At 40.0% G+C, this 17,726-nt stretch overlaps 1 protein-coding gene across 3 annotated transcripts in view; it reads left to right on the top strand.

Moving 5' to 3' along the window:
* Nucleotides 1-17,726, top strand: part of CNTN5 (contactin 5) — a 983,906-nt gene that overhangs the window by 668,098 nt on the left and 298,082 nt on the right. For all 3 annotated transcript variants that reach the window (XM_019530289.1, XM_019530290.1, XM_019530292.1), the window contains exon 8: nt 5,362-5,565. In XM_019530289.1, coding sequence (XP_019385834.1) covers nt 5,362-5,565 — 204 coding nt within the window. The remainder of the gene's footprint in view (nt 1-5,361; nt 5,566-17,726) is intronic.

The following is a 17,726-nucleotide window of genomic DNA, read 5'->3' as shown; positions in this document are numbered from 1 at the left end:
GATCTGGAACCAACTTCCAAGGGAAGTGGTGCTGGCTCCTACCCTGGGGGTCTTCAAGAAGAGGCTTGATGCCTATCTGGCTGGAGTCATTTGAGCCCAGTTTTTCTCCTGCCCAGGCAGGGGGTTGGACTTGAAGGTCTACATTGTCCCTTCCTACTCTACTTCTATGATTCTATGAATTGTACATACAAACCCTACCCTGTTGCAACATTCATGAGCAGCAGCACATGTGTAGATGCTGACTAAATGGATTGGACATGAGGGTGTTTCAGTGCCGGAGTTACCTCCTAGCTAACCCTGTACTGAAACACCCTTGTGCCCCAGTCAGTCTCTGTGCAGCACACTGAGCCCAGGCGAAGCAGCCCTAGGCTCGCAGGCTGACCCCCCTGCCCTCCCTGTGCCCTGTGCCAGCTGGGGCTGCAATAAGCAGTAAGCTCCACAGTTTATTATTGCCTCCTAATGGCACATGTAGATAGTTTCAGTGGGTGAATGTACATGTATGTACATTTGTCCCAGCTTAAAATTACTGTGCAGTAAGCAGGAATAGGCAAGTGTCTACACATACAGGTATTAAAGCGCATTAATGCTGTGTGTGGGCTAACTAGCCCCAAGTCAGACCACACACAGAGCGTTACTATGCAGTAAGGCATCTACACGTGCGTTACTGCATAGGAACTAATCAGGCATAAATTTGATACCTGCATCATGGAAGTATCAAATTTATGCTCAAGTCAGCATAAGTCTCCATGCACATGTAGACACATGCCCATACTACACAGTAATTTCAGTTACTTTGCAGTAAATGCGCTCATGTAGACACGCCCACTGGGTACTTCTTGTTTCCCTTCTGTATGTGTCCTCTTGCTACCTGCTGAGTCCTGTAACTTGAATAGTAGATATATTCAGTGTTCAATTCTTGCTCATGATGCATGATGGTAGACTTATTAAATATTTTAACCATTTTACCAACCTTAAGGAATTTTATTTAATCAAATAAATCAAATAAAATAGACAGAATATTAAGGTACAAAGTTCAAGTACTCAGCAGTTAGGAAATGCTGGAGTTTTGGTAATTTGTGCAAGCTTAATACAAGACAGTACACAAGGGACCCCTTGTATGCATGGATTAGGATATAGTCTCTGATATCATCTATAAATATATGATTTCTTACTACTTTTTATGTAGTCCCCTCCCCCATATCCTACCACTCTTTTGGACATATAGAGCATTTCCAGGTGAGCACACAGGTGCATTTCCCATAGTTGTGCCACTGCTACTTGCCCCCAGGGAATGCCCATGCATGCATGCTCTGGCATGTGGCAAATTGCCCTGTGTGGGATAGGGGATACTGGGGCCAGCACCTGAGCTAGCCTCCACAGCCTTACGTGTGGTCCTGGGAGCTTACCTGATCTCCAGTGGCAGTAATTTAGCAGCAGAGAGCTTGCCAGCAGCCAGAGCAAGGATCTCCCAGTATCAAAAAACTCCATGCTGCAAATCAGCTGTATGGGAAACACCTGTGTGTGCAATGCATATGGTATATGGCACCAAAGACAGCTCTATGGTGCCTCATACTGCACATGCAAGCTCATCGGAACATGCCCATAAGAACAAAATTAAGAACATACCAACAATTGCAGTTTTAGCATTCCTTTATTTGCAAGTCATAGTGTCATAGAAAACGAGGGTTGGAAGGAACTTCAGGAGGTCATCTAGTCCAACCCCCTGTTCAAAGCAGGACCATCCCCAGCTATATCATCCCAGCTAAGGCTTTGTTTACCCAGGTCTTAAAAGCCTCCAAGCATGGAGAATCCACAATCTGTTTTGAGTAATCTGCTCCAGTGTTTTACTACCCTTCCAGTGAAAAGATTTTTCCTAATATCTAACCTAAACTTTCCTATTATCTAACCTAAACTTAACCTTGCTGCCATCTGAGACCATTTTTCCTTGTTCTGTTATCTGCCACCACTGAGAACAGTCTAATTCCATCCTCTTTGGAACCAAACTTCAGGTGGTTGAGAGTTGCTATTAAATCCCTGCACAATCTTCTCTTCTGCAGTAAGAAAAAAATAAGCCTAGTTCCCTCAGCCTCTCCTCAGAAGTCTTGTGCTCCAGCCCTCTAACCATTTTTGTTGCCCTCCATTGGACTCTCTCCAATTTGTCCATATCCTTTTTGTAGTAGGGGGCCAAAACTGGACACAGTACTCCAGATGTGGCTTCACCAGTGCTGAATACAGGGGAAGAATTACTTCCCTCGATCTGCTAGTAACACTCCTACAAATGTAGCCCAGTCCTTGATTTGTAGTTTTCTGATACATATATATACATATATTAGATAAGCCACTTTTGCCATACTTCATTTACATTATATGTCATATACATTCTCCAGTTCTTTACATTTATAGGTAGAGCCTGTCATGGGTCAAATTGAGTTTTATCAAAATCTACAATCTCCTTTATCTCCAGCTCTAGTTTAGCAAAGAATACTACCGACATTCTTCCCTCCATCTACCCAGCCCCAGAAAGTCACATTTTGTCTATTTTCAGAGCCTTGCTTTCATCTGGCTGTAGGCCTGGGTTGCCATTTTTCATGATATATTCCTAAACTTCCTGTTTGGTAGGTTGCTTCGCTTTGCTTGAGTAACTAGCCATTCTACTTTTTGATTCATAAGGAAAAGCTGACTTCCTTGTCAGGGAGCAGTCCTACCTAACAGCAGATTAGAGTGTTCAGTTGGACTTTCTAATGAACTCCACATGACTACATTCATCAGTGTATATCTGGGACTGGTATGAATTTAGTTAATATAGCAATAGACTTCACACTTCTGGCACAGCATCTGGCTACACTACTTTCCTCCTCGTCATTAGAAGGAAAGACAGAGAACAGCCTCACTCAAGATCTAGACCTTCTGGGAGGTGTTGGGGGATTCTTTTAATCTCTTTCACCTTCCCATACCCCCCCTTCATTACCGCAGGTAATGAGACATTTTTGGGACAGTGGAAGTAAACGTATGATAGGACTAGATTGATGCAAGCGTAGTTGCTGTCTTCATGCTGCTGCTGAGGCTAAAATAGTTGCTCAAGCAATTAGTGGCTGAAAGCCTGGAACTTGCTATACCAGTGAATCAGTTTGTATCTTGGAGCAGTAACAGTAACTATATATTACTGAACTAGCCTTGCTTGATGTTTCCATTTTTAGCTTCAATCCTGACAAGTTTGTCATAGAGAAGACTGCAGGAGAAAGTTGCCTCATAGCTAATGTTGGTGTGTCACGTTCAGTAGTGAAAAACTGAAAAAATAGAAGGAGATGAGATAAGGGAAGAGAGGAAAGGGGAAAAAAGACAGTAGTAAAAATACAAGGGAAAAACAGAGTTATGCCCTATAAATCTAAATTGGCAGAATTCAAGATTAAATGCTGCAGGGGCTAAGTGAAAGAAAATCTCATTGACTTTAGTGAGATTGGTACATATGGAAAGTTGTTAGTGAAGCTGAGTCTGTTTGATAAGATACAATACAATTAACATTTCTCCCTACACACTTGATACCTTTTTTCTACAACAGATGATAATGTATTTAAAAGGAAAAGTTTGTATTTTCTAAGGAGGAACAAAATATTTCAGGCTGAGAATAAAAAATTACAAATTAGCTTGGAAAAGCAAACTAACTTATCATTTTCATGGATCTTTGAGGCACCAGGCTTGTGGGAAATAGCAATACATAAGACTTGACTAATAAAGGAGTCTTTAACCCTTAGCAGTTGAGTGGATTGACTAGGAAGGTTTTACCAATAAAACAGGTAGGGAGATGAGTGGAAATACAGGGCACAGCTATTAGCTGCTTAGTTCAATTGGAGAAGTCCCTGGAGCTTAATTCAAGGGAACACTTGAGGAGATCAGCTCTGATGTAAGAGGAATAAAAATGTCATTTCCAGGGGTCTGAAAGAAATGTTTCTAGGGAAGGGGAAATCTGTCCAGAGATGGCCTGACAATTTGAAAATCTGGTTTTCATTTCACTCTATGTAGCATATTAACTGCTGTTGCACAAAAGCTCTTACCTTTGGTTATCTCCTAATTTATTTTTAAGATAAATGGGTGCACAAAGCAGTCAACAGAGAACTGCATGAGAAGTGAGGTTTTTTTACTCTCTAGAAATTTCAGCAGTTTTTCTGAAAATTTGTGGTGGGGGATGCGGGGGAGATATTTAGATTTGCTGCTTCATTGTCCCATGAAAGTTGTGGTTTTGGGTGCCTCTCTGCACCCATTTTACGTAGGCTAGTGTGTTGAGTCAGACTTCAGCTCCTATGACATGCTAGGGCAGTTCCTCCTGGAGAAGAGAGGTGGTGCACCCTGTGGAGTCTGTGGCCCAGGTGCATCATGAAAGATGTAGGTTAGGTAGAGTCCAGTTCATCAAAGAGAATGAATAAATGAAACATCAACTTATCATTGAGGACTATTACAAGATGGGAAGGGGATTCCCATGGGCATGAGGCAGGGGAGTGGGTGGGAATGAGTGGAAATATACGATTTTTTTTTCTTTTATGGAAGTAATGAATAGTGCTTGGGAAGTGAAGTTGTGTTAGGTAGGGAGAGATGTCTCCTAGGTGAGAGGCAGTGGAAGTGTGTGGGATGCTGAGGATTGCTTTAAATTTGGGGGTTTTGCGGGGGAGTTTGTTTTGCTATACTATCATTTTAATATTTTATTCTGATCGTATAAGTATTTTTTTCTCATTGTAAACTACCATGACATTCTGGGGAGGTGTGGCATTTAAATCTTTTAATTAAAATTTTCAGTAAGCATATCCAAATTGAAATATTTGGATTTTGTCCAAAATATTTTGTGATTTGGTTGTGCATTTTTCAGGTAAAAAAAAAATTAAACTTTTTGGGGGGGAAAAGGTGCTTTGAAAAAAAAATCATTTTACATGTAAAGCACACTGTCTAAAACAAATGAACAAGCCTTAATTGACTGGGAACTCTTTCAGTATAAGTTACTGAACATTTTCATGAAAAAATGAATGAAGGAATATTTTTACAATGTTATTGGCTTTACTTTTAGGATATAGAATGAAAATTATGCCATATCTGTGGATGTTTTGAACTGTCTTGAGGAGTTTCATGAAATTTCTTTGTCTAAGATGTCATAAGCAAAATATTGGCCAATATTCTGTCATTTTCCTTAAATCCAAGAGGAAGAGATATTAAGAGTTCCATTTCTACAACAAAACTACATGAAAAAAGCTTCAGCTCCAGATTTTATGGGCTTATTTAAACTACAAAACTCAGAATATATTTAAAGTTTTTTTCCATTAATAACACTTGAATTATTTTCATAACTGGTGTCTTATTTGTGTGGGTTTTTTTCAGAGATCATCTATAGTTGGGTATTTAATGAATTCCCATCTTTCGTGGCAGAAGATAGCAGACGTTTCATCTCTCAGGAGACAGGCAATCTGTACATCTCCAAGGTGCAAACATCTGATGTTGGCAGCTATATCTGTCTGGTAAAAAACACAGTGACAAATGCCAGAGTTCTGAGTCCTCCTACACCACTTACACTACGAAATGATGGTAAGCAAGGACTGACTTCCTAATGAATGAGAGCAAAAATGTTGAAGTTCAAATGCATTGGACAGCACTTTATGAAACACAGAATTAGAACACTTGATTTGAGAATAATTATTTATTGTTTCTAAAAAGTATGAAAACATTTACTTCAGTAAACATCAGACAGTGACCTGTATAGTTAGTTCTGTTTAGGAGCTCTATAGTCCCTTCACAGTACCTGATGAAGTAAGGCAAGTGCTTACAAAAGCTTTTTCTGTGCACCTCTGATTTGGTTAGCTGGTTAGATGCAAATCTACCTGCTTTCTGTCACAAATTTATTCCTGGGTACATAACTTCAGGCACTGTTTTCCATATTCAGACAAATAAATATATGCGGGTGCCACCAGCTCATGTTGAAGCTATTTATTTGAGCATTTTATTGCAAATCAGGAAGAAGTATATGTAATTATATCTATTGTCTTTATTCTGAAGTATCCTCCATTTCAGGCTGCTTCTTATGTCTTCAGAAATGCTAAACATACCTGTACTAATGCCCATATGTACACACATGTATGAATAAGTCATAAACAAAACCACAAAGAAGAGAATACATAGAAATTTTTTTGGCTCATAGTTACAAAAGAATAGGACTGAAAGGGACCTCACAAGGTCATCTAGTTGGGCCCCTACTCAAAGCAGGATCATCCCTGACTAAAAACCATCCCAGCCAAGTGTCCGTACAACTTGTTCTTGAAAATGTCCATGGATAGATGAAGAATCCACAACTTTTCTAGCAAACCTGTTCTATTGCATGGGTACCCTTCAAATAAAAAAGTTTCTCCTAATCTCCAAACTAAATGTTCTCTGATGCAGCCTGAGGCCACGGCTCTTAGTCCTGTCTCTGATGGCCATACAGAAAAGTCCATCTTCATTCTCTCTATAATCTCTATTCAGATATTTAAAGCGTGAAATCAAATCCCTCCTCAGTCTTCTCTTCTCCAGATTAAATAGCCCCAGTTCTTTTAGCCTTTCTCCACAAGTCTTTCTTCCCAGCCCTCCAGTCATTTTTGTTGCTGTCTGCCAGACTCTTTCCAAACAGTCCACATAATTCTTGAAGTGTGGGACCCAAAACTAGACACAGTATTCCAGGTGAGCCCTGTGTTGCATAGAGTGGAATAATCCTTCTCTTGATTTGCAAGTGACACTCCTGTTAATACAACCCAGCATGCTGTTGGCTTTTTTGTAGCAAGAGCAAACAGTTGGCTTCTATTCAGCTTTTGTTTCTCCATAACACCCAAGTCCTTCTGTGCAGTACTGCAGCCTACCTGGTTGTTCCCCACTCTTTATTTATGCATGCTGTTATTATGTTCCAAATGCAGGATTTATCCTTGTTGAATCTCATCTGATAGACTTCAGACCATTTCTCCAGTCTATCCAAATCATTTTGGATCCTTGTCCTGGACCCAGGGAAGACCGCCAGAGAACCCTACTTGATACCTTCTCCCAACTAGACACTCAGACATTGAGAAATACTTGCTGCATATAAACATCCAATGTACCCACCTTACAGTACTTTCATCTTGTCTGTGTTTTCTTAGCTTGCTAATAAGAATGTTGTGGGAGACGGTGTCAAAAGCCTTGCTAAAGTCAAGGTATACCATGTCACTGCTCTTCCCAACCCTCCCCCCCTCCTCCCCCAAATCCACAAATCCTGTCACTCTATCCAAGAACAAAATAAGGTTGCTCAGGCAATGACTTGTTCTTGGTGACTCTATTCTGGCTGTTCCTCATCACCTTGTTCTCTTCTAGGTGCTTTTCAGTGGATTCTTTGAGGATCTGATCCATGATCTTTCTAGGGATAGATATCAGGCTGACTGGTCTGTAGCTCCCCAGATCCGCCTTCTTATTCTTTTCCAGTCATCCAGGATGTCACCCAACCTCCAGAAGTTCTCAAAGAAGATAGGCAATAGCTCACAAATTACCTCAGCCAATTATTTTGGTACCCTCAGGTGCATCCCATTTCACCCTGATAACTTGAAAACAACTAACTTCTCTAAGTAATCCTTAAATTGCCCTTCTATTACACTAGGCTGTTTGACTCCTTCCCTATCTCTGCTGCCAACTGCACTCGTCATTTGAGAAAATTAACATAAAGAAGGCAGTAAACATTTCAGCCTTCTCTTCTCTGGATTGCCTTCTGTGTTCCATAGGAGACCTATATTTCTGTGGTCTTCCTCTTACTTTTGACACACCTGTAGAATCCCTTTTTTGGTTTTTTTTAGCCCTTGTCAGGTGCATCTCAGATCATGCCTTGCCCTTCCTAATTTTCACCCAGCATGCCTGTGTGACATTTATACTCATCCCTAATAATATGTCCAAATGTCCATGTTATGTAATATTCCTTTTTGAGTTTCAACTCATTACAGAGATCTTTGTATAGGTGGCTGGTCTCCTGTTTCACTTTCTATTCTTTTGTCACATAAGGGTAGTATGCTCCTGCTCCATTAAAAGGACCTCCTTAAAGTACAGCCAGCTCTTCTCAAATCCTCTCAGATTTGTCTGCCAGGGGATCCTGGCCACCAGTTCTCTGAGTTTGCTGAAGTCTGCTTTTCTGAAGTCCAGTGTTTTTCTTCTGCTGCTTCCCTTCCTTCCTCCTCTCAGGATCTTTACAATTTTGCAGGCATTGTCACTCAAGTTACCTTCCACCTTTATATTATCAATCAATTCTTCCCTGCTTGTCAGCACCAAGTCAAGAAGAGCTTCCTCCCCTAGTTGGTGTGTCTACCATCTGTACCAAAAATTTATCCCTGACTTACTTCAAGGATTGCCTGGACTGGTTGTGCACTATTGTGTTTTCCTATAATTGAAGTCCCCCGTTAGAACCAAGTCTTGTAGTTTGGAAGCTATCATCAGTTGTTTAAAGAAGGCCTCATCCATCTCTTCCTTTTTGTCTTACAATAAGAATTTCCTTTTACTGTAACATCATTACAGATGGGTGGGTTTAAGAAAAATACTTTGATTTATTACAGTAGGTAAAAAAATATGTTTGTACCTTATGGCATGTAAGTTAATCTTTGTTCATGATTACATGGTTGAAACTGTTGAGGTGTGTACAACATGCGTCCTGCACCAAAAAAAAAATATTTACAGGCTACTGTGTAACCTTCTATTTGCTTTTTATGTGGTATTGACACTAATGTAGCAAGTTTTGGACAGTTAACCTAGGGGAGAGCTGATCTTTTGTCATATCAACTTTTGAAAATTAAAAAAAATATTCTCTTTCTAAAAAGTTATTTTTTAGTATAAAGACACAGAATTTAGAAAAAATTATGAAAGAGGCCATTCTTAACAGACTGGCCAATGGCAACATCCTGGGGGATAGCCAGCACAGGTTTGTTGCAGGTAGGTCTTGCTTGACCAATCTCATTTCCTTCTATGACCAGGTGATCTACCACCTGGACAAGGGAAAAGAGATTGATGTCGTATATCTTGACTTCAAAAAAAGCCTTTGATCTGGTATCCCATGATCACCTCTTAGCAAAACTGGCCAACTGTGGCCTTGGCTTCACCATGATCCGCTGGCTGAGGAATTGGCTCTGTGGTCAGACCCAGAGGGTGGTGGTTGATGGAAGTCCATTGTCGTGGTGCGCTGTGACCAGTGGGGTCCCTCAAGACTCCATCCTTGGGCCAACACTATTCAACATCTTCATTAATGGTGTGAACATTGGTGTCAGAAGCGGACTGGCCAAGTTCGCTAATGACACCAAACTTTAGGGCAAACCTGAGGACAGGATGGTGATCCAGGCTCACTTTGACAGGCTCAGGAAATGGGTGGATAAGAACCTGATGGTGTTTAACACTGAAAAATGTAAGGTTCTCCACCTCGGGGGAACCCCCCCCCGCCTGTAGCATACTTATAAGCTTGGCAGCGCTACGCTGGCTAGCACTACGGATGAAAGGACTTGGGGGTCATGATTGACCACAAGATGAACATAAGTCTTCAATGTGATGCTGCAGCTAGTAAAGTGAGCAAAATGCTGGCTTGCATCCATAGATGCTTCTCAAACAAATCCCAGGATGTCACTCTTCTATTGTACTCAGCCTTTGTGAGGCCACAGGTGGAGTACTGCATCCAGTTTTGGGCCCCACAATTCAAAAAGGATGTGGAGAAGCTTGGGAGGGTGCAGAGGAGAGCCACACACATGATTAGAGGTCAGGAAAATAGACCTTATGATGACAGGCTGAGAGCTATGGGACTCTTCAGCTTGGAAAAGCACAGGCTCAGGGGCGATCTGGCAGCCACCTATAAGTTTATAAAGGGTGTTCACCAGGATCTGGGATAACATCTGTTCACCAGAGCGCCCCAAGGGGTTTCAAGGTCAAATGGTCACAAACTCCTCCATGACCATTTCAGGCTGGACATAAGGAAAAACTTTTTTACTGTCTGAGCCCCCAAGGTTTGGAATAGACTGCCACTGGAGCTGGTTCAAGCACCTACTTTGAACACCTTCAAGAGAAATTTGGATGTTTATCTTGTTGGGATCCTATAAACCCAGCTGACTTCCTGCCCTTTGGGCAGGGGGCTGGACTCGATGATCTCCCGAGGTCCCTTCCAGCCCTAATGTCAATGAAATCTATGAACTCTATTAAATTGAATTGCTCTATCTTTATTCAACACCTAGTCTTTCAGTCACTTCTTAAACAGCTGTTCAGAGTCAGTTTTATACTATAGTCTATAGGGATAAAGCTCATCAGCATCATCAAGCCATGATTCAAAATTCCTGAAAGAAAAAAATCCACTAATTTTGCTAAAAGCCAAGTGTGTTATGTAAATCCACCTCAAGCAAATTTGAGTTCCAATGCTGGCTGTCACAGAACTATAATGATCTAATGCAGGGGTGAGCAACCTATGGCTTGTGGACTAGATCTGATCAATGGAGCCATTTTAGCCAGCTCACAGATCCAAGGGATGTCTGCAGCATTTCAGTGGCCAGAGACCAGGTGACAGGGAGAGGCAGTGGCTAGGAAAAGCAGATGAGGCAACATCATGGAGGGCAGTGGTGACTGTGGCTTTGGGTCCAACTCCAGTTCTGGCTTTGGCAGAGGCAGAACAATCCAGGTTGGAAATAGCCTTCTTTCAGTGCTAAGCTCCATTAGAAGTCTGAGTAAACACTTGACCAGGTAGAAATGATCCATTTCCTTAGTGCTACCCAAAGGCATGATAAATTTCATGCCACATTAGTGAACCCTGATCTGATCTTCTGAATCCTGTAGGAATATTATGGAAATATTTGAATACAGATAAACTATTCCTGAGTAAGTTTTCCATTACATTTTTATACACATGCATTTAGATGTTGTGAAGAAATCTATTCCTATAATGAAATGGGCTAAAAGCTGCCAATAATTCCTGGCTACTTGTGTAGGACTTGTAGAGCACCTATGCACATAAAGGACGTCTGCTCCAACGCGTGCCAATTAGCATGCTTTGGAGCAGACTTGATTAATTGTATCTGCTGTGAGTCTGCTGGAGTCGCATGTATTCAGAGTCCTCACATTTAGAATGGCACTGTGGGCGCTTTAACTAAAGCTCATTGAACAAGCTTTAGTTAAAGCACTTCCACTGCCATTTTGAAGCTTGGGACACCAAATACATGTGATGCTGTGGGTGCTTTAATTAAAGCAGCTCTCAGAGCTACTCCCCTCCACCCCCACCCCAGAGCATGTATATTGTGAAGAGATACAATGAGCTCTCTTCACTGCTCATGTACCCCATCCCTAAAGGGCTTGTGGCAACACTGCCTTTACCACAATTCTGGATCCACCCGTGCTTGTCAGAGTTAAAGAAAATTAAACTAATCTGTGGAGAAAGATGACGAAGAATAACACCCAAATATGAAATTATAAATGGTGATAAAAGGAATATCTGGGTAACTAAATATTTCCTTATCTTCATGTGGCTATTTTCTGCTCTGTGACTCTGAATTTGGCATTACATTTATCACGCCTATGGGTATCACTAAGGAAATGGATCATTTCTACCTTGTCAAGTGTTTACTCAGGCCCCAAAATCGCACCATTTTCTGAGCTCTGATGCTTCACAAACCAAGCAATTACATAGTTCCGTGATAAAGTAGGGTTAGCCCACTTTCCTAGTCAGCAGACCTATCCAATACATTTTAGGAAAAAAAGTTTTGTGTCTTGTTCTAAATATATACTTTTTTATTCTTATACTTTCCATTATTTGGGTATAAATGTCCTACTTTCTATACCAATCATTGTTTACTACTTTCATCTTTGGTATAGATGTCCTACTTTCTATACCAATTATTGTTTATTACTTTCAATGTATAGGTGGTACCAGGGGGACTGGACAACTTCAAGCAAAATGTCTCCTATCATTGCTACTGTATAGTTATCCATGAGAAGGAAACAAAATAATATTAAGGGGGTTGTGTCAAACTCTGCAAGAATGTAGGAACTTACCTGGCTTTTATAAATCTTTTATTTCTTTAGTAATGTGTCTCAAAGGGAAACTTAGCTCCCTGATACGAAGTAAATTAAATAAAAACATCAAGAAACCCTTCAATAGATTCTGAATAAAATGAATAGCTCATTTGTTCAGATGTCCTTGACAATCAGTCATTTCATACAATTCAATTTTACTCCAAGCTGGTTATAAAAACACTTTGAAATTCTATCTGAGGTGATAAAAAGTTTTATCAAGGAAAAAAAAACCATGCATCATTTCATTAACTGCCTTTATGATGACTTAGAAATGTTGTCAGATGTTATCAGCGTCATTGTTATTGTCCTCGTTGGGTGTTATTGAGGTGTTGTCAGTGTTGAAGTCTCAGGAACTACGGTGTCAACAAAGTCACAGCCAGGAAATTCCAACACCAATCTTGTCTTAAAGAACAACCACAGGCTCAGTTTGGTGGCAAAGATTTGGCCAGGTTTATTGTCTATAAGCACAGCCCTAACATGTTTTGGCCTAACAAGCACTTTAGACCAGGAGATAAAGCATTTGTACCTGTGATAAAGTAGTCAGCACAACACCACACAGGCTCCTGTAGGCCACTACAGAGTTCCACCAATTTCCAATTCTCCTTTTATACGATTGAAAAAAAAATCACATATTGCTTTCCATCTGTACCTTGAATATCTTATCTGTCCTGCACCAGGGACTTGTTTCACATTCTGACCTGGAAATTCCCATTCCTGCCTTATCATCCTGGTACTGGATTATCCTATACCTTGTATCACCCCTCCCATCTCTTGGGGGAGATGCACAACTGTCCCACGTGCCAAGTTTTGTTTATGTGAGGAGTTCATATATCACTCAGGTTTGTTGATTAGGCTTACTCATGTCAGTGCTTTAGAAAAGCCTTTGTGTGAGCAGTATATATATTGATCAATGCTCCAGTGAGGCCTAGAAGAAACTTTGAAGAATTATTTAATAAGTGTTTACAAATAGTAAAAAGAGGTTGTTAAAATGGTTTTTTTGCACGCTCAGGGTCTGAGTGGGAGGACAAAAGTCTTGCATGATAAAAACATTGGAAAGCCTTGTCAAATTTAGAAAATTAAAACATTTGATGTTTGATAGCATTAGGCAGTTATTTCAAACTCACATGTCTTCACTTTGGCTTCCTCCTTTTTGCCTCATTACTTTTGAAAAGGTTTTTAATGTTAAAAAGATTACTGTACAGTAGATACTTAAGTTGCTTCTTATTTCATCTCAATATTAACACAGCTGCTTCCTAGTTTTCTTGCTGCAATTGAAGATCCAAGAAAATAATGGAAATATATATAATTTTGGGTGCCAAGAATACATTATATTTTCCTCTCCCACTTTAAATCCAGGCTGACCTCACTGGAGTCAGCACAGTGAGTCCAAATTTATGCAGAGGTAATTGAATACAATGTAATTTGCCCATAAATAAATTTCCCACACCACCACTATGCTATGAGTCACGTTCAGTCTCCTTTAATCACATTGATTCCAGCGATACTAAAACAAACAGGATTTTGTCCTGCACAAGTATGAGTAGTTCTCAAAGTATTGAGTTCTATCTCTGGGACATGGGATGCATGCTTATGTGTTTGGTTTTACAGACATAGCTCCTGTTTATGGTTTGAAAGTCTCCAGAATATCTGTGATTAACATTTGGTAAAATTAAGGGACTTTTTTGGAACAAGCAAAACTGATTTTCCAACTCATTAGGGAAAAGACACAGCACAAGGAGCCTAGTAATGCATAGAGAATTACGCTGCATAAATTAACAGAATTGGAGGTGAATTATTGATTTCAGTAACACAGGCTACCGCTCTCCATTGAGAATGGAGGTGTTTGTTTATCGGCCTGCTAATTATCCGTCAAAAGATTTGCCTAGAAAATACTTAAATCTTCTACAATTCTCCCTCCTTTTTCCCCTCCCCCAAAACAAATCCACTAAGGATTTGTTTACTTGCATTATTCTGCTTTTCAGTATACATGTTTATTTGGAACCAAATTCTAGAAAGTATTATGTGTCTAGGGTGTGTATTAGGAATTGAAGATACTTGTTTGCTTCAGATTTGACAATGCGGAGGAACCCTTATAAGGTTGGATCCATTATATACTTGTATTACAATATTATTAACTTATATTTTTAAGACAACAATCATGCATTATACTAATGAAAACTTTACCCCATTGCAAGATTGACTAGAAATCAGTAGGACTTCTTGGAATGGTTTGCGAACAGGTTAGAATAGTATGAGAACTTGAAAGCATGCTACCTTTAGTCTTTTCTATTTTCTTATGGTTCAGGCTAGATGAGGGAACAAGGTCAACAGAAAATTGAAACACAAACCACTACACAGCAGGGCCCAATGCAGAGGAGCTAATTTTAAAGCAGGGGAAGTGAAGGGGGGCAAATACAATAAAACAAACAAACCCCTAAGATTCATTTTAAATCAGAAAAAAAAGAACCCATCATGGATATCTTTTCCACACAACATCAAGGCTTTGGTTTGTTTATATTCTCTATATTTAGCTGATCTCCTGATACGTCCAGGTAACCTTTTCCCCTAATCAATACAATGTAATTGACAAGCTGGAATGGAGCCAATGTTTTAAAGGAGGCCTTTCCTACACACTACCTTTAGGTAGGAAAGGGAAGTCCTACCCTTGCTCTTCTACGTAATTAACAGCGTGCCTACCCAATTCATCACTGCTTTTATGAAAGCTTTTCTACCCCACTTTGTTGTGTGAAACTAACTAATCTATTAGACAGAGGAAACAATGAAATTAACTACAAAGCTTTGCCAAAAGCATGAAACAAGCAAATTAGAAAGAGGGTATTTTTTTCTTTTAGTTCACTGTTAGTAATTATGATGCATGTAATATTAGATGCTAAAAATATTTTAAAACATAAACGTGTTGATTCATTTTTAGTTACTGGTGTTCCTTCAGCCTTTCAAGTATCCTCGATCTGTAAGATGGAAAAAATACTTACCGTCATGAAGAGAGGAATAATATTTTTAAAGTATTCTGAAATGAAAAGGCTCTTACTGCTTAGTATCATTGTTGAGAAATATTTTCAATGGCAATCTCTGCTTTCCTATCTTCTGCCCACCAGGTTTCCAAATATGAGTAAGACCTTTCTTTTATATATCAGGCTTATTTCCTTATTTCCATGGTCACTGCACTCATGTGGAAAAAGTAGTGAAATTCATATTGCTGGTATACATTTTCTGATTGTGGTAATTTGGCAACATAATTGGTTCACTCAAAAATTATGGAACAACTGACAAAAAAAATTAAATGGTCTTAACAAAAAAAAGAACACATTTCTACCTTAAATCCACCATCATCACCTTGCTATAAAACTAAAGCAAAACTTATACTTTATTTAGGATTTTGTAATGATGCAGAAAAAATTCAGAAGATCCTTCAGACTGCTAAATATTGTCAAAGTTGAATCTATTATTGTGCACTTGATCATTTATTATTTCCATGTGTCAAGGGAGTGGGTATACAGTACCAAGATACTAGGAATAAGGACATAATCATCCAAGACTTCTGTGATTTATTAATATGATTAGATCCAGTCTGTAAATTGTATTTTACATCTGAGTTATTCCACAATTTAGGAATATTTGGATTTTGGATGTTATTTGGGACCCAGTATTATACATGATTAAGGATAACACTTTAAGCATTCGAGGCTTCGTCCTGGTGGTTCAGTCCTCCCAGTTTTGTCTTCTAATGAGTCATAGGATTTTTTTTTTCCTCAGGGTATTGTGGTTTTCTATTATCTTAGCTAATGAGATCATCAGTAATAGGTGACTTCTCTATTGAGCAACACACCTGTTAGTCCTTTTAACCTTCAAACATGGTGCAAGTAAAGAGAATTATCCTAGCATTTATTTTGGCTACATAGAAATATAACTAATCTACCACAGAAAATAGGAAATAAAATTGAAAGGTATAGAAACAGCCTCACTAAAAGCTATCAGTTTGTCCATGCTTCTGACAAGCTTTGTTGTTTCATAGTTAGAGGAAAATAGGGCTACCACAATATATGCTGCCCCATTTCTAAGAATAATGGGCTCTTTGTCAAGAAGTATTATCACAACATGAACAAAGTGTGATGGACCATTCTGGGTATCTCCTTTGTTTCTGGCATTTTTCCTCATACTGCCAGACTGTATCTCTTACTTCTCTTCAGCAGTTCTCTGAATCATATGCTTAACTTCATACTGTTTTTGACATGAGGTGATATCTTTATTAAACCAAGGTACGTAGTTGGGAGATTATAGACAAGCTTTTGGTCTTCAAGTGTTCTTAATCAGGTCTTCATAAAGAGCACTTGAAGCCTGAAAGTTTGCCTATGAAAGCCATATTTGGGGACCCCAAATCCTGTGGCAGGCCATGCCCCCTTGCCATGCCCCCATGGGCTATCTGTTTGGCATGCCTGTTGTAAAGTAATGAGCATTTATATGAGAAGTTCCAAGAGATGAGCGCTTCCATACTAGAGAGCTCTATTCAATTTAATTGGATAACAATGAATGCTACAGTAATATTGTTTCTGTTCCAATTAATTAGGACAAAGTGAAAAATTCCAGTCTTCAGGCTGTAAATACGTCTATATTTTTGGTACCTGGATGGAGAGGAACATGTGTCTTGTGTTCATTCAAAAAGGAAAGGTTACATGGGAGACTCCGGTCAACCTGACCTCTGCTGGAAGGGCAGTACAGCAGTGCGCAGGTGATCCAGGAAGTTTTTGGGGAGTGTTGGGGACAGTTTCCTGGTGCAAATGCTGGAGCAGCCGGCTAGAGGCCATGTTCCTCTTGACCTACTGCTCACAAACAGGGATGAATTGGTGGGAAATGTAGTAATAGATGGCAACTTGGGCAATAGTGACCATGAGATGTGAGTTCAGGATCCTGAGGAAAAGAAGGATGGAAGGCAGCAGAGTAAGCACAGTGGACTTTAGAAAAGCAGACTTTGACTTCCTCGGGTCACTCAGGGAGCTCATGGGTAGGTTCCCTTGGGAAGTCAGTTCACCCAAAAACTGAAAGGACTCCAGGAGTGCTGGCTATACTTTAAAGAAGTCTTACTGAGAGTGCAGAAACAAACCATCCTGATGCACAGGAAGACTCACAAGTGTGGCAGAAGACCAGCTTGGCTTAGCAGAGAGCTGTTCAGTAAACTAAATCACAAAAAGGACGCTTATAAGAAGTGGAAACTTAGTTGAATAACTAGGGAAAAATATAAGAGCATTGTTCGGCATACAGGGATGAAGTCAGGAAGGCCAAAGCACTATTGGAGTTGCAGCTAGCAAGGAATGTAAAAGGTAACAAGAAGAGTTTCTACAAGTATGTCGATAGCAAGAGGAGGATCAGGGAAAGTGTGGGTCCCTTACTGAATGGGGGAGGCAACATTGTGATAGAGGATGCAGAAAAGGCTGAAGTGCTCAATGCCTTTTTCACCTCAGTTTTCACAAGCAAGGTCAGCTCCTAGACTACTGCACTGGGCAGCAGTTTGGGGAGAAGGTGACCAGCCCTCAGTGGTGAAAGAGCAGGTTATGTTCTTTAGAAAAGCTGGACGTGTACAAGTCCATAGGGTTGGATGGGATGCACCTGAGAGTGCTGAAGAAATTTCATAGATTTCATAGACATTAGGGCTGGAAGGGACC

This window comes from Crocodylus porosus, unplaced genomic scaffold, assembly GCF_001723895.1.
Source record: "Crocodylus porosus isolate Cpor-Errol unplaced genomic scaffold, CroPor_comp1, whole genome shotgun sequence".
In the NCBI taxonomy this organism is placed as follows: Eukaryota; Metazoa; Chordata; order Crocodylia; family Crocodylidae; genus Crocodylus; species Crocodylus porosus.
The sequence above is the reverse complement of the archived record's forward strand: the minus strand, read 5'-3'. Positions and strand labels throughout refer to the sequence as shown.